Below are 24,503 nucleotides of genomic sequence, written 5' to 3'. Positions count from 1 at the left end.
AGGGAAATAACATAGGGAAGAAGGACCACTTAAAATCAAATTGTGTATTAAACCCAAAATCTTTAGTCTTTGTATATTAAATTTCATTATTAGTAGCTATTAATTATCATGAACCTTGCAGCACTTTTAAGAAAACATGCATTCTATTTGGTGATGTGAGGTTAATTCCTAGAAAAAAATCCCAACAGGATAAATTTTTCCCCTGTATGACTGTAAAATTTCAAGAGTATCTTTTTCTTCTGGGTTCTTAAAGCAACATCTTTTCAGATTACCTGTTTGAATTTTCATGTGTGTATGAGATGTAGTGTTCTGAAGGAATGTTCTGAACCAACTCTGAACTAGTCAAGCAAATGATGTGTGCATGGAAAGCATTAATGTGGAAGCATATTAAATTGCTTAATCTAGTGAAGTGTGCAACATAGTAATGTGTTGTGGTTTTTTTTCCTGCAGATGCCCTCCTCGAACTTTTTTGCCAGCACTGTGCAAAATTTTTCTTGATGAAAGTGCTCCAGACAATGTACTGGAAGTAACAGCTCGTGCCATAACTTACTACCTGGATGTATCAGCTGAATGCACCCGTAGGATTGTGGGAGTGGATGGAGCTATCAAAGCACTTTGTAATCGTTTAGTAGTTGTTGAACTTAACAACAGAACGAGCAGAGATCTGGCTGAGCAATGTGTGAAGGTAAGTATACTTAAGAACCTCTTGTTTTTAAGAGGGAGTTGGATAATTTGCTATTTCCAAAGAGCATCCTCATATTCCAATCCTTTTTTTCTTATTAAAATGTGATGCAAAAATATAGACTATGACAAGAGTGTACATGCTGACACGGCTGCTTAGCCTTACTGTCATTCTGGTGCTCTTCACAGCTCAATTTTCTTAAAGGAATGTATAGAAAAGGAAAGAAAAATAATAGAAGAATTTTTTTGTTTATCTTGTATGGCTAGAATGCTAATGGAATGCTGAGGGCTATTTTTATGCTACCAAGGAAATGAAGAATTGTTCCAGATACTGATAGACTACGTGGTGTAAAATAATTTTCTACTACCTCTTCAATAGCACTAGATACAGCTCCCCTGCACCCTTGTGAAGTTTTTAGAGAAATTTAGAAGACCCTTACAATCTCTCATTTAAAGCATAACTCATGGCCATGTGGTAGCATATAGTTGGAGTTCTTGATTACCATGGCATCAATAATTTAGGCATGTATTTCCTATTTACTATATCCAGTCAACTTAGAAGTGCATCACTGGGGTAACCGTGCTCTTACAAGTTTCAAAACTTTCAGTTGTGTGTTTCTCCCAGCATGAAAGTCTATTATCTGTTTTCATGAGCACCTGTTAAAACCATGCCTTTGGGGAATGTTGTTGTATTGGTTCCCATATTTTTGAAGAAAGCTGTAACTACTAACTAGTAGAGTACTGGAGGCTTTGGCCCCTTTTGGATGTTGAGGAAGAGAGGGTTGTTTTTTTTCCTATTGTTTAATTTCTTTAGCTAGTTCTGTAGATGGATATAAGTATCTGACTATGGATATAAATAAATTACTTTTTGTGTGTACTTTATTAAAATTAAATTTCTTTTTGGCACAGGTGTTAGAATTAATCTGTACCCGTGAGTCAGGAGCTGTGTTTGAAGCTGGAGGGTTGAACTGTGTTCTGACATTCATTCGTGACAGTGGACACCTTGTTCATAAAGATACTTTGCATTCAGCTATGGCTGTAGTATCCAGACTTTGTGGCAAAATGGAGCCTCAGGATTCTTCATTAGAGATCTGTGTGGAATCACTGTCTAGTTTATTAAAACATGAAGACCATCAGGTAATGCAATAGTTTGCTCAATGTGCTGTGAATTTAACTTTCAGTATGTTTAATAAAGGAATGACTAGATAACTTTATATAGCCTCCCTAATGGCATGGTTACATCGGAGTTGTTATATTTGGGTATTATGATTGTTTCCTTTATAGTTGTAATGGTAAGAGAATAAAAACACTCCTTCATGTTTGGCTCCAAGTGCTGATGTTTGAATATAGTCTTATTTAACCTCTGAAAACTGTATTGAAAAATATCTTGTAACTTTTTTCAGGGCATTTTGAGGCAGTTTCTGAAGTAATTATTGTTCTATGACTGTACCTCAGTCATTCTAAAATTGATCATAATTAAGAGGCAAAAATGAATTTGGTTTGTGTTTCTTTTGCCAAACTAAAAGAAGCAATAATAACATCCATAGTCAATGCTAAACTATTACACTGGAAGCCAGCTCAAATGATACTAGTAGAAATGCTGTTTTACTTCTTTATTGCAGTTTTAACTAACTTCATCTCAAGTTTCTAACTTGAGATGAAGTAGTCCTTGTAAAATCTAGAAAAAGAATCCCAGAGGAGTTATCTTTCTACTAGTAGAATCCTTTTGTGTATGTCATACTGTTGCTCTGGAATAGCCATTTAGCCAAATTCTTGCTGTAGCCTGGCCAGGCTTCTTGTCCATACTCAGAACCGAGTCCCCATTTTACTCTGACCTCTGTCCTCATTCCTTTCTCTACATGCACAGATCCAGCCTTCAGTCTGGTTTATTAAGCACAGCATATTAGGGAAACTAAATTTCTCTGCCTGTGAGATAATTTTTTAAAATATATTTTTAGATCTTAAAAATTTTCAGGGGGCTGTCGTATACTAGCCATTTCAGAACAAGCTATCATGTTTTTAGCCATTAAATAATTTTATTAGTACACTAATCATCTGAGGCAAGGTAATCTTGAAATTCAGACCATTAAGTCTGTACTATTTTAACTGTTCCCCAATTTATAAGGTGTTAGAGAAAAGCATTTGCTGGGGCTGTTGGAGATCTGAATGAGAGTTCAAATTAACTTCATTGTTCAGCAGTTAAGCTTAAAGATAAGCATGCCTAAGATGGGACCCAGATGATAGAAAATATATCTGTACTGGTATCCTTGAGAAATATGTTGCTCATTAAAAAGCCTCAGGATTACAGTGGATGTTGGATGTGTATTATGGATTTGTCCAGTAATGTCCCTTTTCAAGTTTGCTGCTCCCTACCTTGTCCTTTTACACTGTTGGGTTTGGTCACTTTTTGTGTGGACTGCAGTTAGTAACACCACTTGATGGATGCCTTCAGGCCAGATGAATGTGGCCCCAAGAGCAGCTTTTCCATAATTTTGGGTTTTTAGTTTTTGTGTTACACTTGCAATTTGGGAGAAGAAATGTAAATACTTTCCAAGTACTCGTTCTCTTTGTAAGTACTTTCCAAGTACTCTTTTGCTGATGCCACTAATGCAGTGTGTTAAAGAGGTGATCTTTTTTGTGTATTTCTGACAGCTGTTAAGGTAAAGGTCTATGGAGTATTTGCAAATTACATTAAGATTGGCAGAATTGTTTATCTGTGTTGTCAAAGAATTGGAGCAGGAGGCCAGAGGACATGAACAGTGACCATTGCACATTAAAGAAAAAAATCCAGTGCAAAAGAGTACTGATAATGCAGAATGTTTGGCATGCACAGACCATACCAGAAGTCTGGAAACTTAATGGAGATTTAAGATTTTAGTCTTCCTGAAGTCTGGCTAATATTCTAATCTTGTTCTGTGTGTTGATGAGTAACTGTCTTGAAGTCCTTGGTCTGTGATAGCAGACAATTGTTTTGAAAGTGGACTGTGAGTTGACATTTTAGGGAGTAAGAACTGTAGCGATACAGAGTTTGGTTAGAGAATAGGTTTTGTGGGGGTTTTTCAACTATTTCTTGACATCAGTCTGGTTTGCTACTGCACATCTTTAAAGGGAAATGTGCCTGAAGCAAGTTATCTCAGTAGGCTGATGCAAACTTCCTGATCTGAAAGACTGAGACACTTCTAGTGTATAGATAGAGAGGTGTTAAAGGCGAAACCTTCCTTTATTTTCAGTATTGACATGAAAAGATGTTGGGTCCTTTGCTGGGCAGTTGGCCAGCAGTATTTTTTGCTGGATTGTTAAGAGGATCACCAGTAAGCCTTGTTTCCACAGTGTCACTGGGTTTTTTTGTGTGCAGCTGGTTGGTTGGATTTTTCTCCTCTCTTTAGTGACAAACCTAAATTTGAAAGTTTGTGTTTTATTATCACAAAAATTCTTGTATATCCCTGTGTCAGGTGCTCAGTGGATAATCTGTGTTATCCAAGAACAAAATTGCCTTTTCCCAGTTTGTCCTATTTTTAGGTTTGGTCCAATTGAAAACTTTCTTGTGCTTAAGAGAAATATGTAGAGCTTTAAATATAACTTAAATGATCAAGCTTCATGGGAAAATCAAGTTCTTGTATGTGGTCTGTATTCTTGTGGATATCCCCTTAGCACCTTCTCACCTTAAGTAAAAGATAATTCATTGTTTTTTCTTGCACATCTTTCTTAGGTTTCAGATGGAGCTTTGAGATGCTTTGCTTCATTAGCTGACAGATTCACACGGCGTGGAGTTGACCCAGCCCCATTAGCTAAACATGGATTAACTGAGGAGTTGTTATCTCGCATGGCAGCTGCTGGTGGGTCAGCCTCAGGACCATCTTCAGCTTGCAAACCTGGACGGAGTAGCACTGGAGCACCATCTACAGCTGCAGACTCTAAATTAAGTAATCAGGTGTCAACAATTGTAAGCCTGTTGTCAACCCTGTGTAGAGGCTCTCCAGTAGTAACACATGTAAGAAATCCTTTTATGCTATAGCTTTTTGTTTTCATGGGGCTTTTCCCTTTGTATACTTCCAATATATGCAAGATTTATGTTGCTATGTTATAGATAGATGTACATATGCATATTTATAGATCTTATTTTTTATAGATATATATATACACACACACATGTGCACACATACGCACACGTAAGTTGCTTCTAAAGAGGGGGAAAACGGAAACATTTCATATGGAAATGAAACCCAATTCTGATAGTATTTTCTAAAGCCCTGTATATTTTTTATTGTTCAGACTTTTAATTATTTCCAGGATCTCCTAAGATCTGAACTTCCAGATTCTATAGAAAGTGCGTTGCAGGGTGACGAGAGATGTGTGCTGGATACCATGCGGTTAGTAGATCTTCTTTTGGTGCTACTGTTCGAAGGCAGAAAAGCCCTGCCAAAATCTAGTGCTGGATCTACAGGCAGAATCCCAGGATTGCGAAGACTGGATAGTTCTGGGGAACGTTCTCATCGGCAACTGATAGATTGCATCCGCAGTAAGGATACCGATGCACTGATAGATGCAATTGACACAGGAGGTAAGCAAAAATACTCCAAAAAACAAAATGAAATGCTTGCTTTAGCTTTGATTTTTATAATCTGAGTTGTCACAACAAGTGCTGAGGTAGTTAATTGAAAATCGTTATATACAAGTTGGCTTACTTTGTTAAATACTCAACAGTGTTGTTAGTAATCATAACCATGCCACCTTTTTCTAATTGCAATTAAGAGCATAAATGCTTCTCCAGAATTACTGAGGACGCTTAATTTTTTAAGACCTTCTTTTTATTTAAAGAATATTGTTGAACTTTAGTTTATGGTTGTGGAAACTTTAACTATTTTATTTAATTTTATCTTTCAGCTTTTGAAGTAAATTTTATGGATGATGTAGGACAAACTCTTTTAAACTGGGCCTCAGCTTTTGGAACTCAGGAAATGGTAAGTTAGATTTATAGACCCTTAAGAAGTTGCATTACTTATGTAAAGAAAGATAAAAAAGACTGTTTTCCTTTTTCTTATCTAACAGGTGGAATTCCTCTGTGAAAGGGGTGCTGATGTTAACAGAGGTCAGAGGTCATCCTCATTACATTATGCAGCATGTTTTGGAAGACCTCAGGTAGCAAAGGTATGATTTAAACTGACCCTTAAAAAACATTACCTGCTGACTTTTCATCTTGCTCTATTGAAACGATCTTCAATGCAATATGCTGGACACATGCACTCTTAAATATTTACATGTTCTTTACAGTATTTATCAAAACACAGATTTTTCATTATAGGGCAGTAGGACAGTAATGAATAAAAGTAGTTTATATCAGCTCTACAGATATAAAAAGCACAGAATACTTACAAGCATGAGAACACTGTCAGAGTGATGTATGAAAAGCACATTTGCTACTTTGAAAGAAGAAATGCAAGTTTTTTTAATACATAAAAATATTTATTCTTAGACTCTCTTACGACATGGTGCAAATCCTGATTTGAGAGATGAAGATGGGAAAACTCCTTTGGACAAAGCTCGGGAAAGGGGGCACAGTGAAGTAGTAGCTATTCTTCAGTCTCCAGGTGAGTGCAATGCTTAAGTCCAAAACACTTGCTATAGTAGAAAGGCTGATATGTGTTAAGTTATGCAGTTATAAGAATTTTACTCTATTGAGGTTATTAAAAAAATAAATTGTGACCTGCTTTCCTTAAGCCATAAAGTATGCATAAAAACATTAGTATTTTAAGATGTTGTTAAGTGAGGGAAATACCAAAGAAATAACTGAGCAGGCATGAACAGTAGCAGTTGTCCTGCTCTTCAGCTGTGGGATCAGGGTAGGCTGGGATTTTGTTGTGGATTCAGAGCTTGTCAGCTTTGGTAGGTTCTCTGGTATCCTTTCTGTGTGGGAACTGCGCTTTCCCTGTTCCTGAGAATTGTGATGCCACAGGTGATACTTGCTATTAAATACTTTTATTCAAGAAGTCATGCACATGTAAATTTTATATTTTTAGGAATGCATGTTCATGTTCAAGTACTTGGATGTTAGTAAAGAAAACTTCGATGTTTAGAAGAGGATTTTGTTTGGTTTGTTGACTTTTGGAATTGAATGTGTTGGGGGAAAAATTTTTTCCAGGGGATTGGATGTGCCCTGTCAACAAAGGGGATGAGAAGAAAAAGAAAGATGCAAACAAGGATGAGGAAGAATGCAATGAACCCAAAGGAGATCCAGAAATGGCACCCATATACTTGAAAAGACTATTGCCTGTGTTTGCACAAACATTTCAACAAACTATGTTGCCTTCAATAAGGTAATACTATCATGAGGGACAATTTCTTAATACATGCTTAAAAAAGCCAAAGTAAATCTAAAAGTTTAAGTAATGCTAGTGACAATATGTATTTGAATAGAAGTGATTGTTTGGAAAGTGTTGCAGGAGTGATTTTTACTTAGCACTTTAAGCAGCATTTTTCCCTTTCTGGTGAAGTGATATGTTGGAAAAAACCTGGTTAGTCATGGGAGAGCAGAGCATACTCTTGACTGTAGCAGCATGATGGAAGAATGCTATGTTCATACAGTATGTTGTATACACTGTTCATCAGGATTTGGTTACAGTTGTTTGTAGCCACTGTAATAAAAGCTGTAATTTAGTAGAGGAAAACTAATAGAATAATGTCAAGATGCATTCACTGGAAAATCAGCAAGACTAGAAAAAGCTGTTTTAGAAGGTTTTAGGAGGCTTACTTAACAGTGTATTAACTGGAGAAGGTGCTGCTTCTAATTCTGTTGAATTGCAGAAATGTAGTCTAATTTATTACTTAAAAGGGAATACTGTGCATGGCGTAATGGTTGTGATAAGTTGCATCTGGTCAAAACCTCTTAGCCTTTTATACAAATATGATATGTATTCCAGGCTCCTATTTATGTTCCCAGTGTTTAGCTAGCACTAAAAGTGGATGAAGACAGGATGTAGAATAGGTTTACCTAGTAAAGGATTGAGGAGAAAAGTGTCTGTCAGATTGATAGTGCTGTAAAATCAAAAAATACCAGAGGTGCATTATTCTTAAAGATAATACAAGAACTGAAATAGATTAAATTTCTTGTGTTTTAAAAACATGCATAGAGTACGAAAGAAGTCTTATCTTGAACCTTTTTGTTGCTTTGATTATTGCTTGCTTTATCACTGTAAGAAACTTTTTTTTTGTTATGATCTTTTACAGGAAAGCAAGTCTTGCGCTCATTAGAAAAATGATACATTTTTGTTCTGAGGCGCTCCTGAAAGAGGTTTGTGACTCTGATGCTGGCCACAACCTGCCCACAATACTGGTTGAGATAACAGCTACAGTGCTTGATCAAGAGGTAGGAAGAATGAAAATGTTATCCTTTATGAAACTAGTACAAAAAAGGGAGTTGTACTAATTGATTCCATGTATTTGTTAATAACTAACCCTAAAACTTTTACAGTGTCCATCTGTGACCACATATGCTGTTCAATGTGTAAAGTAACAAGATCTCCTTTGTTATTTTCTTTTCATCCCAATGATTACAGGATGATGATGATGGCCATTTGTTAGCCTTGCAAATCATAAGGGATTTAGTGGATAAAGGTGGTGATCTTTTTCTAGACCAACTGGCTAGACTTGGCGTAATTAGTAAAGTGTCAACTTTGGCAGGACCATCATCTGATGATGAAAATGAAGAGGAGTCTAAACCTGAGAAGGTAAGTATATGGAATTGATTTATTTGCTTTATTTATTACTGTAAAACCAACATTTCTAGTAAAATATTCATTGTTACAAAAATGGCCAGGGCAAGGGAGTTAGGATATTAAATTAATGCTTATTTTATACCACTTATTTTAATAGTTTTCTTCTCTACCTTCATTTTATGTTAGCTTATTATTATCTGCTGAGTTTTTCTATTCATACTTCCTTGTGGTCAAGTTATTTGGTGCTTGATTTTGCCTAGTGTTTGGAAAGTGACTGCTAAACAAAATTAATCCTTCCTAAAGTATTTGTGTCAGAAGTATACCTCTTTTGATGTCCATGCATTAAATAGTTTGAGGTGTTTCAAATGTTGTTATCAAGTATGTTAAATATATAAAAAAGAAAATATTTTTCTGCTTAATGAAAGCCATATGTGCATATTGAAGTTATTGAACAGTTACCAAGTCTTATTGCCAGTCAGATGAACTGAATGGATAACAGACTTCTTCTGTTACCAATTCAATTAAATTTATAGCTAAATCTTAAGTGTGTAGTTAAACTTTTTTACTGTGGGGTTTGGGTTGTCTGGGGTTTCTTGGGGGGGGGGGGGTTTGCGCTGGTTTTGTATTTTAGTGGTTAGATATTAAAAGTCATATGGATATGGTCCTAGATAACCAGTCATACGTGGCCCTGCCTGAGTAGGGGTTTGGACTAGATGGCCTCCAGAGGTTTCTTCCAACCTCAATCATTTTGTGATTCTTTTCTCACAATTCAAGTTTTGAACAGAGGCGGATGTTGCAGGCAGTAGGCCATTGCTATTGCTGAGTAGATAAAGCTGTATGTGAAAGGAAACTTCTAAGAAATATCTTATTCTATTAAAGAATACTTTTAAGGATATGTTTTACAGGCAGAAGTAGTATAGTTCCTACAGTTTTGGTTTGAATAATTCTTCTCTCCTAAAGAGAGAGAATCTCCTCCTTTAGAAAATGTCTGTGGTGGTTTTTTATGTTTGTGGTTTGGTTTTTTTTGTTGTTTGTTTTGTCTTTTTGTTTTTGTTTTTGGGTTGGTTTTTTTTGTTAGTTTGGGGTTTTTTTTCCTCTTTTTTAAATGAGTTAGAGATTTTTTTGGTTCTTGTTATTGCTTAATACAATGTTATTACAGGAGGATGAACCACAGGAGGATGCTAAAGAACTGCAGCAGGGTAAACCATACCACTGGAGAGACTGGTCAATAATTAGGGGAAGGGACTGCCTGTATATCTGGAGTGATGCTGCAGCCCTGGAGCTGTCTAATGGTAGTAATGGATGGTTCAGATTTATCTTGGATGGAAAGCTGGCCACAATGTATTCCAGTGGGAGCCCTGAAGGAGGATCTGACAGCTCAGGTAAACTTTTTGCAATTCAAGTCCAGGTTAAGTTTTGAGACCATTACATTTGTTTATATAATTTGATTTGAGCTATTTTGTTTTGCAGGAATTGGCTTACTAAATAGTAAAGGATGTAAACAGGTGGAAGGTGGTCAGTTAATTGTGATGCATTTTATCAGATAGCATGTGGCCATAACTTGACTTTCTTGGTGAATTGTGTTAAGTAAACATCTTGCCAGCAAAAGCGTATTAACTTTTTGTTTTGATTCTTCTCCATGCGTACTTAATTTTTTCACCCCAGTCATTAAAAGCACTTTGTAGTGGCCATTCCAGGAAAAGCAGGTTGAAATGGTGATTTGTTGTTTGCTTCTAGCTAGCAGAATGAATTTGCATGTGTTTGAAGACAAAGTAATGGAAAGTTTCTCATTGAGATTGGGAAACAAATTACAGTGTCTTAATTGTTTGTTGGAGAGAGGATAAGGGAACAGACCTTATGCACTGGCAATGCACAGCTGGTTCTGATTTTCTGTACAGAATACACAACTTGTTCTGGATGCAGAAACAACCCTCCTTTTATTGTTTCATCTTTTTTTTTTTTTTTTTTTGCAGCAGTTCATGCATTTATGAACCTGCATAAAATGCTTTGCAATATTATGATGTTTTCAATGAGCCATTGACTGAAATAACAGAACATATTATGATTCAGGATGGAAATGAAGTCTTATGACTTCATGCATCAAGTTTGGGGCAAGAAGACAAAATGCAATATAATGTTTCTGATCATAATGCAGCTGGAAACCACTTATAAATTTATTGGTTTTTTTGGTCAGAAAATATGTCTTTGCATTCTTTTTAATAAGGTTAATGCCTTTAAAGTTAAATAAGTCCTGTGTTGAGATACTTGTTTATAATACAATACAGTTTTAAGAAGATTCATGAAGATAATTTCTTAAATTCTCATAGAATTCTTAAATTCTCATTTTGCATTCCCTGGATGCCAGATTTTTTGGTTTTCACTTCCTGATTGTCAAAGCAAGGGGACGAGACTATTTCTGTATAATACGAATGGAATGACAGCTCAGATGATTTTGGAGTGAAGAGAACTTAGAGGAAGTCAGTTTGAGCATTTAAGATGTTACTTCAAATCAGTCTTTCAAAAAAGATTTCATAAATACAAAGTTTTTTAACAAGACACCTAGTCTGAATATCATGAGGGAGAGGAGCTAAATATAGGATTAAATCAGGCTTCTTGAAAGATGTACACAAATAGACATCTACTAAGATTGCTGATGTTGCAGTGCAATTTGCCTGAACTTTAACCATGAGCTCTAAGCATGTGCAGCAGCCTTTTTTTACTTAAAAAATTAATATTTGTTAACTAAAATGACTACAGTACAGTATAGGCTAGAATGGTATCAAGTCCTGAACTGTACTATATGTTCTGCTGTCCTAAATCATTACTGATCAATCTCGTGGTATACTTTTTAGTAACTTCACAACTGGCAAGAATATAGAGGGTTGAGTAGTGAAATATGTTAGTGTGTATTGCATGATGAAAGTTGGAGTGGATGGTCAAATATCTATACTGTGAACATTTTGGAAGGTCTGTACTCACCCCTCTCCACATTAACTCTGTACTTGTTTCGTTTGAATTTTTAGAAAAAATTCAATGCAAAAATTGAAAATTAATGGTAATTCTGAAGCTTTAAGTAAGTCTCAACATTTGTCCAAAAGAACCTGAAATTATTCCCAACCATGTAGAAATATAGTGCACTTCAGTGCAATGTGCTATATAATAAATTTATTAAAATGTAATTATGGAAATCGGAAAACATGTAATTAACAGAATTTTCATCTTCCATATCAAATCTCAATTATTTTATAAGCCTTCTCTGTATATGCTGTGAAATTTAAGCAGTAAAGAATGTTGTGCCTTGAGTGCATGTTTATTTTTGCATTATTTTGTGTTATAAAAGAAGGGTATATTTAAAAAGCCTAGAGCTTGTCCTTGCAGCAAAAGGCAAACAGAACTAATCTTTAATGAGGTGTTTCCATTTTTACTTTAAATGGAATTTTTGAAAAGTTATGTACTCAGCATTTCAATGAGTAAAATACAAATATATAATTTAATGAAATTTTTCATTAATGATATTATGATATTTTTGAATAATTTTTAAAATTTCTTATTTCTGAAAACTCACCTTTGAGAATAGATCACACTCACCATTCTGAGACCCATTTTTCAAAGACTAAAAATTTATACTGAATTTCTTTGGTCTTCCTGTTCTAATTGTAACAATGAATTAATACATCTGAATTGCATCTCTCAGAAAGAGTTGCATTGTTGCATTGCAGCTTTGATGTGATTGTAGAATAAGTCACTGTTGAAGTACAGAAATATATTACACTGAAATTTAGGACACTTTAAGACCCTTAATTTCAAAGTTAATTTTGCATTGAATGTACTCAGCTGTTTTGCTCTTGAAAAAAAATTCTGCATAATGATGGAAGCAGTTGTTGGAAAAAACCCAAATTTGTTTCTTTTTAAATAGAAAGTAGGAGTGAGTTCCTTGAGAAGTTGCAGAGGGCTCGAAGCCAAGTAAAACCATCTACCACAAGCCAGCCAATTTTATCAACACCAGGGCCAACTAAACTTACTGTAGGAAACTGGTCACTGACCTGTTTAAAAGAAGGAGAAATTGCTATTCACAATTCTGATGGTCAGCAAGCTACAATACTGAAAGAAGACCTGCCAGGCTTTGTGTTTGAATCCAACAGAGGAACAAAGCATTCGTTTACAGCTGAAACTTCCTTGGGTAAGTATGTAGGTATGTGTTATGTGCAGGTAGGAACAAGTGTATATGAGATAGTTTTATTTGTTGCTTTTCACAGCTATGAGAAAATGCAACTTTTCTAAAATATATGTTGCAGGGTCAGAATTTGTGACTGGCTGGACAGGTAAAAGAGGAAGAAAACTGAAATCTAAATTGGAGAAGACAAAACAAAAGGTTGGTGTAAATTTTATATTTAGAATTTAATTGAGCTTGTTTCATATGATAATGTTCTTAGGGAGGTGTAGTTTCTCTTAGAAGATTAAATTCCCTGATTTCAGTTAGATACAGTTTTATGTGAGGCTTGAAGGTGAAAACATCAACCAGAACAAAGCACTTCTTTGGGTGATTTTATCCAAAATTCTTAGTAAACTATGTGCTCCTTTAGAGAAAAATGAAAAAAAAAGGGAAAATACAGTCTTCCTGACTTACATTTGTATAATTCTTTACATTTTGTGGTTTGTTTTTTATGTCTTTATGTTACAAGAAAAGATGTTAAAATTGATACTACAGTTGTGTCAGAGGCATATAATACTTCTGTTCATCTAGCTGAAATGTTCATCATTTCAGACTGGATATTGTGACAGGGTGCTAGAAGTAACAGTCTGCATTGCTAAGAGTTGTGGTAGTGAAGCAAAATGAGTAAACACCCTCATTTTAGATATCTTTAAAATTCTTCTTTTTCCTCAAAATGAAGGGTGAAAAGGAGGAACTAAGAAATCAAATGTTAAGCTCTTTACAAAAAAAACCCACAAAATATCAGTACATTTTGTGATCCGCTTATGCCAAGGACTCAGGGTGATCTTTAGTCTTTATCTGCCTTGCAGTTTCTGACAATGCAGCCAATATATTCTGTACCTTATATCTGCAGCATTTTAGGACATATATCTTAGGAAATGTGACGCTAAATTGAAAGTTGGAATACTGTGTGTGAGTGATAATATGTAAGATGATAAAAGAAAGACAGTGCTCTCTTATACCTAAGATTGCACTATGTAGTTCTGAAGCTTATGTAATGTATTATTGTAGCACACAGAATGATAATGAAAAGAAAAGGTTTTTGGGGAAATTTCTTACAAAAGAAAGATGTTGTTTAATCAGCACTTGTTTAATCTGTCTTGTGTGCACCATACTTTGTAGAAAGAGTAATTCTTACTAGAAGAGGTTGCATAGGGACTTAGTGTGACTTGGTTTAAGGAATGTCCGTAGAGCATACAGAAACTATAGTAAACCTGCTTAATTGTACATTTAAAAATACTACCTGATCCATGATACAGTTCTAAAAGAAAGATTTACAGATTGATCATACCTTTTTTTACTACCCTTTGCTGTAACCAAATACATGATGGTAAATTTCATTTCTGTCAATAAGATTTTGTGTATTTCCATTTATTTCTCCAGTACCTTTTTTTCTTTCACAACCTTTGCCATTTCGTGATGCACATGGGTTTTTATTCTTACCTGTTTGTCTGCCTGTTGTGGACTTAAAAAAAATGACCAAGGTTGCTGTGTCTGGGAGTATGGTAACAGTCTCATTACTGCAAGGTCTGACTTCTGGTTATCAAAATCCATTTGTAGGTACGCACTATGGCAAGAGATTTGTATGATGATCATTTTAAAGCTGTTGAAAGTATGCCTCGAGGAGTAGTTGTAACACTGAGGAACATAGCAACACAGTTAGAGTCTGCATGGGAACTTCATGCAAACAGGCAGGTAAGTGTATCTCCTTTATTTTTAATACGTGACATCAGTGGAAACCAGACAATGTTCAGACTAGTCTGTCATGATGTGAAGCAGAGTCATGAAGCAGAGATAGCATGTCTGCAATGTGGGAAGTTTAATGCATGTGTTACCTAGTTAGGTACTTTCCTAGGACATAATTTTTCAGCTGAAGCAAGTGGACAAATTACTTTGTTTCATGATAATGATCTTTTTGTCTTTCAGTGCATTGAGGGAGAAAATACATGGAGAGATTTAATGAAGACTGCTCTGGAAAACTTAATTGTACTGTTGAAGGATGAGAATACTATTTCTCCATATGAAATGTGCAGTAGTGGCTTAGTTCAATCGCTGCTGACAGTTTTAAACAATGTGAGTTTATAGACATAAGTGTTTAAAGAAAAACTTCGTAACAAAATGAAGTTAAGACATGTGCCATAATGTAAAAGATCTGTTACAAATCTGTCTTTTTCCTGTCTTGGTGAAAATTTGGCAGACTTGGTCCAGTTAATGGTCTACCTACTGAAAATAAGCTGTCACAATAGATGACGCAATAGATAGTTTGAATGAAAATAAATCAACTCTGTTCATGTCTAATGGCTGATCATTAGCTTTTCACATACAGATGCCAAATTGGGATTTCAGTGAGACTACTTGGATATCTTTGCCTGTTTGTAACTTGTTTTTTTTTCCTCCTAGAATGTTGATTTGGATGTGAAACAAGACTGTAGTCAACTGGTAGAGAGGATAAACGTTTTCAAAACAGCATTCAGCGAAAATGAGGATGATGAAAGGTAAAAATAATACCAAACCAGGAAAATGCTCTTAGAAATTTTGAAGCAGGATGGTATGTTTAAAATAATTTAAAGAAAAAGTACCTATTCTTTCCATTTCAATGGAATAGAAAATTGATCTTGAAAGACAGCATCTAATATTGAAGTAGCAATTGAAAGTTCTTATCTCTAAGAGTCAACCTATAGAACATCTATTGACAAAATAAAGGTGACTTGTTCATCACTGTGCAGATTAGTACCGTTCTTACTGTACTGTAACCATGTGACTAGAACAGATACCATCAGTAGAAATAGCATGCTGAGATAGTTTCCTCAGCTGGATCCTCTTTTCTGAGATACTGTAAAATTTTTTTCTTTGTTTTGTTTTGTGGTAACATAGTACCTGTTCTCTTTCACAGTCGTCCTGCAGTTGCATTAATTCGGAAGTTGATAGCAGTGTTAGAATCTATTGAACGTCTACCTCTCCACTTGTATGATACGCCAGGATCTACGTATAATCTTCAGGTAAATGCACAGTGATAACAGCATAGCACACTGAGTGGTGCTCAACTGAAGGTTATGTGTTGCACACCTTGTCTGCAAGAATCACATTCTCGTAGACGTGGGTGGAATTAGGTAAAGACCAACCAAATTTTGCCATCTGTATCCTCTACTGTTGAAATGCATGGCTGTTCCTCTACTGTCACTTAAACACTGTGAGGCAGAAGTAAATTTTGATTGAAGAGATAATGTGTTCTTTGTTTTATCTTCAGTTATTGTCTTTATGTAGGAACATGGCCTCTGGGTAAAGAGCATGTTACTATGATTACCATACAATTATTAGTAAGAACAGGGGATAGGCTTTAAAGGGTCCTGTCTACAGCTCTGTGTTCAATTGGTAATGCAAGATGCCTCCAGGCACAGCAGCTTGTTATACAGGAAACTTGGCAGTTTGGCTAAAAATAGTACTTGTTTTTTCCCAGGTTATGTGGAGTCCTAAATTTTTCTATTTGAAAGCACAGTTCAGGGTTTTGCAATATGGGTAGGAAAGTATAAATATTTCTGGTTTAATGTTTAGTGTCTAGAAAATAGTTGCAAAAAGTTGCAAAACCACTGTTGCTGTTCAGTATTTTTGAAAATAGTTTTCAGTTTCTATATTATTGTATTTGCTACAATAATAAACAACAAATAAAAGCTATGAAGACATAGGAAAAGTGAGAAAATGTTAGCTGAGTGTGTAATTGACTTACACGTTGTCATAGCAAACAATTGTTTGGTTAATTGAAAAAAAGTAGTACTAGGAAATTACTTTTTAAAGCATTTCATTAGAATATAGTGCTTAAGTTAAAGCAATAAAGATACTTGATAGGCCACTAAAATGGTTGTAGTGAAATACACTATTTTTATTAAAATCCCAAAACCTAAAGAGGAAAGCCTATATGAATGTTTGGCTGTTCTTTCAGATACTGACCAGGCGCTTGAGGTTTCGTTTGGAGCGTGCCTCGGGGGAGACGTCTTTAATAGATCGAACTGGTAGAATGCTCAAGATGGAGCCATTGGCAACTGTTGAATCTCTAGAGCAGTATCTCCTGAAAATGGTGAGCTGCATACCGCACACAGAGTTTACAGGGAATACTTATATTCTGCTTCTTTAATATTTGCTTTTTTTTTCTTTCATATATAGGTAGCAAAGCAGTGGTACGACTTTGATAGGGCTTCATTTGTTTTTGTACGAAAACTACGAGAAGGTCAGACATTTGTGTTCAGGCATCAACATGATTTTGATGAAAATGGAATTATTTACTGGATTGGAACAAATGCAAAGTGAGTTTTTCAAAGCTAGGTTTTTTAAGGCCAGACACAATAAACTATAATCCATGAGGCAAGATGGGGACAAAGAATTCATAATGAAATGAAATCTGTTCTTTTCTTAGAAGTGGGAGATATATTTTAATCAATAGAATTGCATTTCTTTTGGGTCTGCTTAAACAATAGAAAAATATGAATCGCATGTGTTCAGAATTTGTTTTATGCTTCCCTAAGAAGATGGAGTGGGGAAGTTTGGGTCTTTGTTTTTGCTTGCCATGGTTCTGTTTGATTTTGTTGGTTTGGGTTTGGGTTTTTTTCTTTGCTACAATGTTTTAAAAAACACAAAGGAAGTGATGTTTGAAACATCTGAAATTATATTGATAATTTTGGTGTTATAAACTCAGTTGTTATATGCAATTTGCAGTAAATGTCAAATATCACTCAGACTAGTTTTTTATATAAGAATAATTGAACAGTATATTTCTCTTTTTAAATACAGAACTGCCTATGAGTGGGTAAATCCAGCAGCCTATGGATTAGTAGTGGTTACATCCTCAGAAGGAAGAAATCTGCCTTATGGTCGTTTAGAAGACATCCTGAGCCGTGACAGTTCAGCTCTCAATTGTCACACAAATGATGATAAGAATGCTTGGTTTGCCATAGACCTTGGCCTTTGGGTTATACCATCAGCCTACACATTACGTCACGCTCGAGGTTACGGACGATCTGCTCTCAGAAATTGGGTTTTCCAGGTATCTAAGGATGGACAGAACTGGACTACTTTGTATACTCATGTTGATGACTGTAGTCTCAATGAACCAGGGTATGTCAGTGTATTTTATTACTTTTCATAAAACTGAGTGCAGTTAAAAATGTACTTGACTGTGTACTAATTTAGTGTGTACTATGTTTGAAATAATGTATCTATCTAAAGAAGTGGTAAGTGATACAAATTATCAAGGATGGGCTGGAGAATAAGTGATTCACACGTTTTCTGTGTGGTTCACATAGTGGTATTTGTACTTTTCCATCACTGTAAATTTTGCATTTTGTTTTTTAACAAAATCATAACAACAGTACTCATGCGAAGTTTGCCCTGGTGTTAATAGGTTTATATATCTTGTAATATGCATATGTGATTGATGTTAACGGTTTTGTTTGCTTTGGTATTAAGGTATTTTGGTTTGGTTTTTTCTGTATTCCTGTTACCTACCAACACCCCTTTCTAATAAACTTAAAGGTCTACAGCAACATGGCCTTTAGATCCTCCAAAAGATGAGAAACAAGGTTGGAGACATGTTAGAATAAAACAGATGGGAAAGAATGCCAGTGGGCAAACACACTACCTCTCCCTGTCTGGATTTGAACTTTATGGCACTGTGAATGGAGTATGTGAAGATCAGCTAGGTAAGAAAAAGAACATGGATACCTACTTGCTCTTTTAAAATGCTAATGAACATACCACATAAAAACCAGTGTGAAAAAGGAGGTTAACTTTTGCAGTTGAACTTGCTTAGAAATAAGCTCAAAATTATTCCACATTCAATACTTTCAAGTATTTTCAATTTACATTTCTTGTAGGAAAAGCTGCTAAAGAAGCTGAAGCAAATCTGAGACGGCAGCGACGTCTGGTCCGTTCTCAGGTGTTAAAATACATGGTTCCAGGAGCTCGTGTAATCAGAGGAATTGATTGGAAATGGAGAGATCAGGATGGAAGCCCACAGGGGGAAGGCACTGTTACAGGAGAACTGCATAATGGTGAGTGTGAATTGCCTGAATATATGTTGTTGAATCACATCTGTTGCATGATAAATCATGTAGAATGGGTAGCAAAAAAGTACTTCCTTTGCAATGCCTTGATAAGGTTGATAAAAGTTTAAATACTTTGGAGGGAAGAAGCTTAAAATACTACAGCTCTTGGGGTCCATTTGTCAAATTCCATTTGAGTGCATGAAAAAAATTCTTGCTGTAAATGAAACTTTTATACAGTTTTGGTTAATTAAAATATTAAACTGTTAATAAAATATGAAACTGTTATTTAGACATCTGTTACAAACTATATGAAGGTGAGTGATGCAAAGTGATAAATTAAGCTTTGGGCCTGCAAAATCTATAATTACCTTCCTCATTTCTTCTAGCTGAGCATTTGCAATATTTTTCTTGACTTTTGTTATATCCTGTACCTTTCCTACTTTGCAAGCTTCTTTGGGATCAAGCTTTTGTTTTTGAGTTCAAGCATGAAAATATATTAACATAGGGAGCAAAATAAAAACCTGCAAGAGCCAGGGAAGTCAGTACTCAGAAAGTTATTGAAAAGGCTCTAGGAGAGTTGGTGATCTTGTCAGCTGAACATACTTTCCACCATTTTCCTTCACTTCCCCCTATTTTGAGATTTATAAAGCTTGCCTTGTTTCTGAAGCACCTTCAGCTACTTTTAGATTCATTTTTAGCTAGACTTGAGAGTTTCTTCTAGTTAGTTGAGTTGTCAGCAATCAAACGTGGAGAAATAGAAATCTCCAAAGTACAATTCCCTAAAGTTATTTGAAACTGAACTTTATTTAGGCTGCTCAGTACAGCTTGTGGGGAAGTTTTCCATCATCCATTTATTTTTCTTATCAGATGCAACAATACCCATAGCTACACTATAACTTTGAAGACTTTAGGTATTATTGGTGAGTAGTATTCTGCCACAGCAGTGATTTTGTTCCTGTGTTCCAGTAAAACCTCCCCATTTAACCATAGGTACAATTGAGGTTCATTTATCAAATGGTGATGCCAACTCATCTCATTTCTGTCACAGCTTTTTTTTCATATGGAATTTTGAAAATAGGATCTAATTTACTTTTTTGGTTGTTGTTCATAAGTGTAGACAAATGTTGTTTTATGCCTGTAATGATGGAGCAGTACAACTTTGAGTACATAAGATGTATTTTAAACTTGTTCAGATTTAAAATGGCTTGTAATTAATAATTTAGGGAAAGGAACTATACAAAACAAAACCAGTTATTTAGTTATGCTTTGGAAAAATACCTGGGTCAGATATTCATAAAAGGGAAAAATTATACTGTTGAGCTCCAGGATGGAGCTTTTTTTTGTGTTTGATAAAAAAGGCAAATCATGAAAGGTTTAGTGACATGATACTACTGAACTATAGCTTGTAAAGAAGGAATAAAATCATACAAGAATAACATGATCTTAGCCTGCTCATTTGAGGATGAGATGTCTACTTATCATATCTGAAAACTTTATCCTTTTTTAGCTACTTTTCCTCTGGAGTGATATTTGTAAATAGCAAATTGCCTGTGATAATCTGTTTTGGTCTAGGAGTGGTGATTTTTGAATAGCTAAAAGCTGAAGGTGTATGTGGCAGTAATAAAAATATATTTTACTAGATATTAGCTCGTTCCTGTTTTAATAAAGAAAAATATGTGCTTATCTGGACCTGATATTTGTTTTGACTTTGTCTGAGATGGGAGAAGATAACTAAGCTTAAGAAATTTAATTTTTGGATGAAATGTGTTTCAATTAAAGTAGTTACATGGATATTTGTTGCAGTTAAGATACAGTGAGAAATACTAGAAGGAATTTTTTAGGTGACTCATAAATAGTGGTACATATTTAGACAAGTAAAAATAAATTATTTTGCCCCCATTTCTGGCCTAGTTAGCTAAATTTTGTATGCTACCCTCATTATTGCAGATTTATTATATTTAGCTGTTAAAACATTTTGCTACTCAAAATAATAATTTAATAATGGAACTTAAGAGTTGCATCTCTTTGGAGTCTTGTTCTCATCCCAGGATAGTTTTTTCTATGAAACATATTCTCTTTGCAACCCTGAAATTTTACTTGATGTAGCCCTTACCTGATTGCCATAAGATTTTTTCATGAGTAAGGAATGTTCGAGTATGTGGAACTTACTGAACTAAAAAGCTGTGTATCTATAAATAAGTTCTTTCAATTCAAGAATAAGAAATCTCAAACTAAGCAGTTTCATGACATGTCATATGTTGGGTAAATATGCTTATCCACAAGCATCCAACAAAGAAAAATATTATTGAATGTCCATGTAATAATTACAGCTTCTTGACAGATGCTAGTAAAGTTGATACATTTTAACATACATTTTTGTTATTAGAGATTCCAATTTTGATAGATGCTAATAAAATATTGAGAGATTCTGTAGGTCAGGTCTCTTCCTGAAGGAAACCTTATTTTTGGCTGGATTCTGTGGCCCTGAAGATAAGGGTGGCTAGAACAAGCAGCCTCTAAATTGACAACATTATGAAATACTAAATTGTTTAAATTTAAGCACTTCCTTTTTAATTGGCGTTAAGGGTTACTTAGTGATTTCATTGATTCAGGCATACAGCCCTTATGAGAAGCTGATCCCACATTGTGGAAGCTACTGTCTGACACGCCTCCTGTCTGCTTTCTGCTGGATCTCACAAACTCCTGTCCCTTTCCAGGCTGGATTGATGTCACCTGGGATGCTGGTGGCTCTAACTCTTACCGTATGGGCGCAGAAGGAAAGTTTGACCTCAAGCTTGCACCAGGGTACGACCCTGATTCAGCGGCATCACCCAAACCTGTTTCATCCACTGTTTCAGGCACAACGCAGTCATGGAGCAGCTTGGTGAAAAACAACTGTCCAGACAAGACGACTGCTGCTGCAGGCTCCTCAAGTAGAAAAGGAAGCAGCAGTTCTGTGTGTAGCGTGGCAAGTAGCAGCGACATCAGCTTGGGTTCGACCAAAATGGAGCGGAGATCAGAAAGTGTATTGGAACAAAATATAGTTTCAGGCACTGACGTCCATGAACCAATTGTTGTTCTGTCTTCTGCTGATAGTGTGCCTCAGGCTGACATAGGGTCATCTTCCAGTGCGAGCACCAGCACCTTAACAGCGGACATGGGAAATGAAAATGCAGAGAGGAAGTTAGGTCCTGATAACTCAATACGTACTCCTGGGGAGTCCAGTGCTATATCCATGGGAATTGTTAGTGTAAGCTCTCCTGATGTGAGTTCAGTCTCTGAGCTGACTAATAAAGAAGCAGCTTCCCAACGACCCCTAAGCTCTTCAGCGAGTAACAGACTCTCAGTTAGTTCTTTGTTGGCTGCTGGGGCACCCATGAGCTCCAGTGCAAGTGTTCCGAACTTATCATCTCGAGAAACTTCCAGCCTGGAGTCCTTTGTACGAAGAGTGGCAAACATAGCACGTACCAATGCCACAAACAACATGAATTTAAGCCGGAGTAGCAGTGATAACAATACTAATACTTTGGGAAGAAATGTTGTGAGTACTGCAAGTAAGTAAGCCATTTTTATTTTTAGTTGATGATTTTGTTGTCTCTCTGGCTTTCGTTACACTTGAGTTTGGATTGTGTTGGCTTAATAGAGAAATGTACTTAGAACAGCCTTGACCTTGTATAGGCCTGTAGAACTTATGAAGGACTCCTAGAGTTCCTGTCAGCTGAAGAGTGTTACATTGCCCTGTAATGTCAGATCACAGGTACCCATCAAACAGAAAGAAATTTGAAATTGATGATTGAAATTGATGTCGATTATATGTTTAAGGAGAGAGTATGGATTAGACCAAGAGGATGGAAGTCTAGCAACAGTAGCTAAGTCAAGTACTTATGCTTTCTGACCTGTGTAGATTTTGCATATTTCTGTTATTTTTCCATTTTTCTCAGGAAGGGCAGTTTGTGCATATTGTGAAGTGTGAGCATAGGAGCTAAGAACAAAGTACGATGGAAAAAGAACTACAGTATAATGAAATGTTAGCAGATTCCTGATTTTGTCAAGCTGCATAACAATGTACTCTAATACTGAGTATGTTTTCTAGAGATTGTCATTAAGTCTTTGATTCGGTGAACTGTTCAGGAATATTAAATGTAGGGAAGTTTGTGCTTAACAGTGTTGTAAATGACATGATATACGTGCTGTAACATTTGCATGTTCTTAGATTATATGTAGGAGCAAGGTATTAGCAAGGTAAGTTGTAAACCTGCTTGTTGCAAGTTCACTCTTTTTTTGAGCATGCTCCCATCAAAGCTGTTGCTTGTTTGGTATTTTGTTCTCTGATGGTGATAGTACTTTAAACAGAGAACTGCCTTTAATAGGCTAGGCAAATTAGAAAAAGTGAAATTACCCAATCTAGAAAAAAGCTTAAATTTTTTATTAAGCTTTCATTCTTCTCATGATTGTCATTGAAGCTGGTGAAGGGTCTGGAGCAGCTATGGGGTGTTTAGTCTGGAGAAAAGAATGCTCAGGAGAGATATAGTTGTTCTCTGCAACTACCTGAAAGGAGGTGTAGTGAGGTAAGGGCAGCCTCTTTTTGCAGGTAAGAAGTAAAAGGGGAGGTTTAGATTAGATAATAGGAAAAATTTCTTCATTGAAAAGCTGGTCAAGCACTGGAATGGATGGCTCAGGGAAGTTGATTCACCATCCTCAAAGTGTTCAGAAGTTGTGTAGAAGTGTCACCTGGGAGCATGGTTTAGCAGTGAACATGGCGGTGCTGGCCTAACATCTGGATCAGTCTTTGAGGTCTCTTCCAACCTTAACAATTCCATGATTCTATGCTTCCTTATTTAGAAATGTGGTGTTTGCTTTTAGCATTTAAAAAATATTTTTCAATACTGAATGTTTTCTTTTTTTGATGGGGAGATTTTTAAAAAGGTATCCTTACATTTATGTTGAGATACTGGGGATGGGGCCAAAGTCTTTTGCAACTTGCAATAAAAATGTAAGTGAGATACTCAAAGAGAGCTTTCCAGGAATTGATCCTCTCATTGACAGATAGTGGCTCTGGTTCTGAAGTAGGTTTGTATTGTGGGGAGAAAAAAGAAACCACCTTTAAAAAACATGGTAAAATACTTCAACATTTAAAATTTCATTAATGTTTGATACCATACACTGCAAAAGTTAGAAATAAGAATGGGGCAACTTAAAAATTTAGTTCTGTGATAAAAATAGTCATACTTTATATTATCCATCATGTAGGAGTTATTTTGGTTTATGCTTTTTATATGATTAGAAACTGTAAATGGTAACTCATGTTCCTAAAAGAGATCAGAGACTAAATTTTAGCAATCTCACCAGAGTTCAATTAGAGCATTCTAAAAACCTTGATTTGTTAAAATTTTTTTTTAATATTTTTTGGGTTTTTTAGCCTGTTCTGGTTAAAAAAACCCAACCAACCAAACTAAAGACCAACCAAACCAAACTTAAAAAACCCACCATCAAACAAACCACCCCCACAGCAACCCAAGACCCTAAAAGTCAAGACTGACGTCATCGTTAGTGAGATAAGTCCCTCTGCACTTTCTCTACTGGTTGCATTAAAAACATCAGTATTTGCCAGAAGCTACGTGGTGTCTAGAGTAGCCAATTTCCATTTGCTCTTGAATTCAGAGCAAACAAAATGCTGATGCTTAGTGGCTTTTTCTGTTTACTGTAACAGCAAAGAGTTTGCTGTTATTAATTAGCAGGGGGTGAAAGATGTGAATACTGAACTTTCAAGCTCTTGAACAACAAAAGAAAGACTCTTTGGTCTTTCATTTCCATCATTTCCATGCTTTCATAGAGAAGAACATAAGCTTATTAACAACCCTA

The 24,503-nt window shown here is 35.7% G+C and overlaps 1 protein-coding gene across 10 annotated transcripts in view; it reads left to right on the top strand.

Moving 5' to 3' along the window:
* The window catches only part of HECTD1 (HECT domain E3 ubiquitin protein ligase 1), a 60,202-nt gene that overhangs the window by 17,221 nt on the left and 18,478 nt on the right, over positions 1–24,503 (top strand). For 3 of the 10 annotated variants that reach the window (XM_038138502.1, XM_038138500.1, XM_038138493.1), the window contains exons 3-26: positions 451–685; positions 1,591–1,818; positions 4,391–4,672; positions 4,954–5,242; positions 5,566–5,642; positions 5,731–5,829; positions 6,155–6,269; positions 6,821–6,995; positions 7,906–8,044; positions 8,235–8,405; positions 9,553–9,775; positions 9,864–9,908; positions 12,310–12,585; positions 12,689–12,765; positions 14,167–14,301; positions 14,533–14,679; positions 15,007–15,101; positions 15,500–15,605; positions 16,544–16,678; positions 16,765–16,904; positions 17,389–17,712; positions 18,130–18,296; positions 18,471–18,647; positions 21,359–22,195. In XM_038138502.1, the coding sequence (XP_037994430.1) occupies positions 451–685; positions 1,591–1,818; positions 4,391–4,672; positions 4,954–5,242; positions 5,566–5,642; positions 5,731–5,829; positions 6,155–6,269; positions 6,821–6,995; positions 7,906–8,044; positions 8,235–8,405; positions 9,553–9,775; positions 9,864–9,908; positions 12,310–12,585; positions 12,689–12,765; positions 14,167–14,301; positions 14,533–14,679; positions 15,007–15,101; positions 15,500–15,605; positions 16,544–16,678; positions 16,765–16,904; positions 17,389–17,712; positions 18,130–18,296; positions 18,471–18,647; positions 21,359–22,195 (4,694 nt within the window). The remainder of the gene's footprint in view (positions 1–450; positions 686–1,590; positions 1,819–4,390; positions 4,673–4,953; positions 5,243–5,565; positions 5,643–5,730; positions 5,830–6,154; positions 6,270–6,820; positions 6,996–7,905; positions 8,045–8,234; positions 8,406–9,552; positions 9,776–9,863; positions 9,909–12,309; positions 12,586–12,688; positions 12,766–14,166; positions 14,302–14,532; positions 14,680–15,006; positions 15,102–15,499; positions 15,606–16,543; positions 16,679–16,764; positions 16,905–17,388; positions 17,713–18,129; positions 18,297–18,470; positions 18,648–21,358; positions 22,196–24,503) is intronic. The other 7 variants (XM_038138494.1, XM_038138499.1, XM_038138503.1 and 4 more) reach the window with 7 other exon arrangements.

This window comes from Motacilla alba, chromosome 5 (genome assembly GCF_015832195.1).
Source record: "Motacilla alba alba isolate MOTALB_02 chromosome 5, Motacilla_alba_V1.0_pri, whole genome shotgun sequence".
Classification (NCBI taxonomy): Eukaryota; Metazoa; Chordata; class Aves; order Passeriformes; family Motacillidae; genus Motacilla; species Motacilla alba.
The sequence above is the reverse complement of the archived record's forward strand: the minus strand, read 5'-3'. Positions and strand labels throughout refer to the sequence as shown.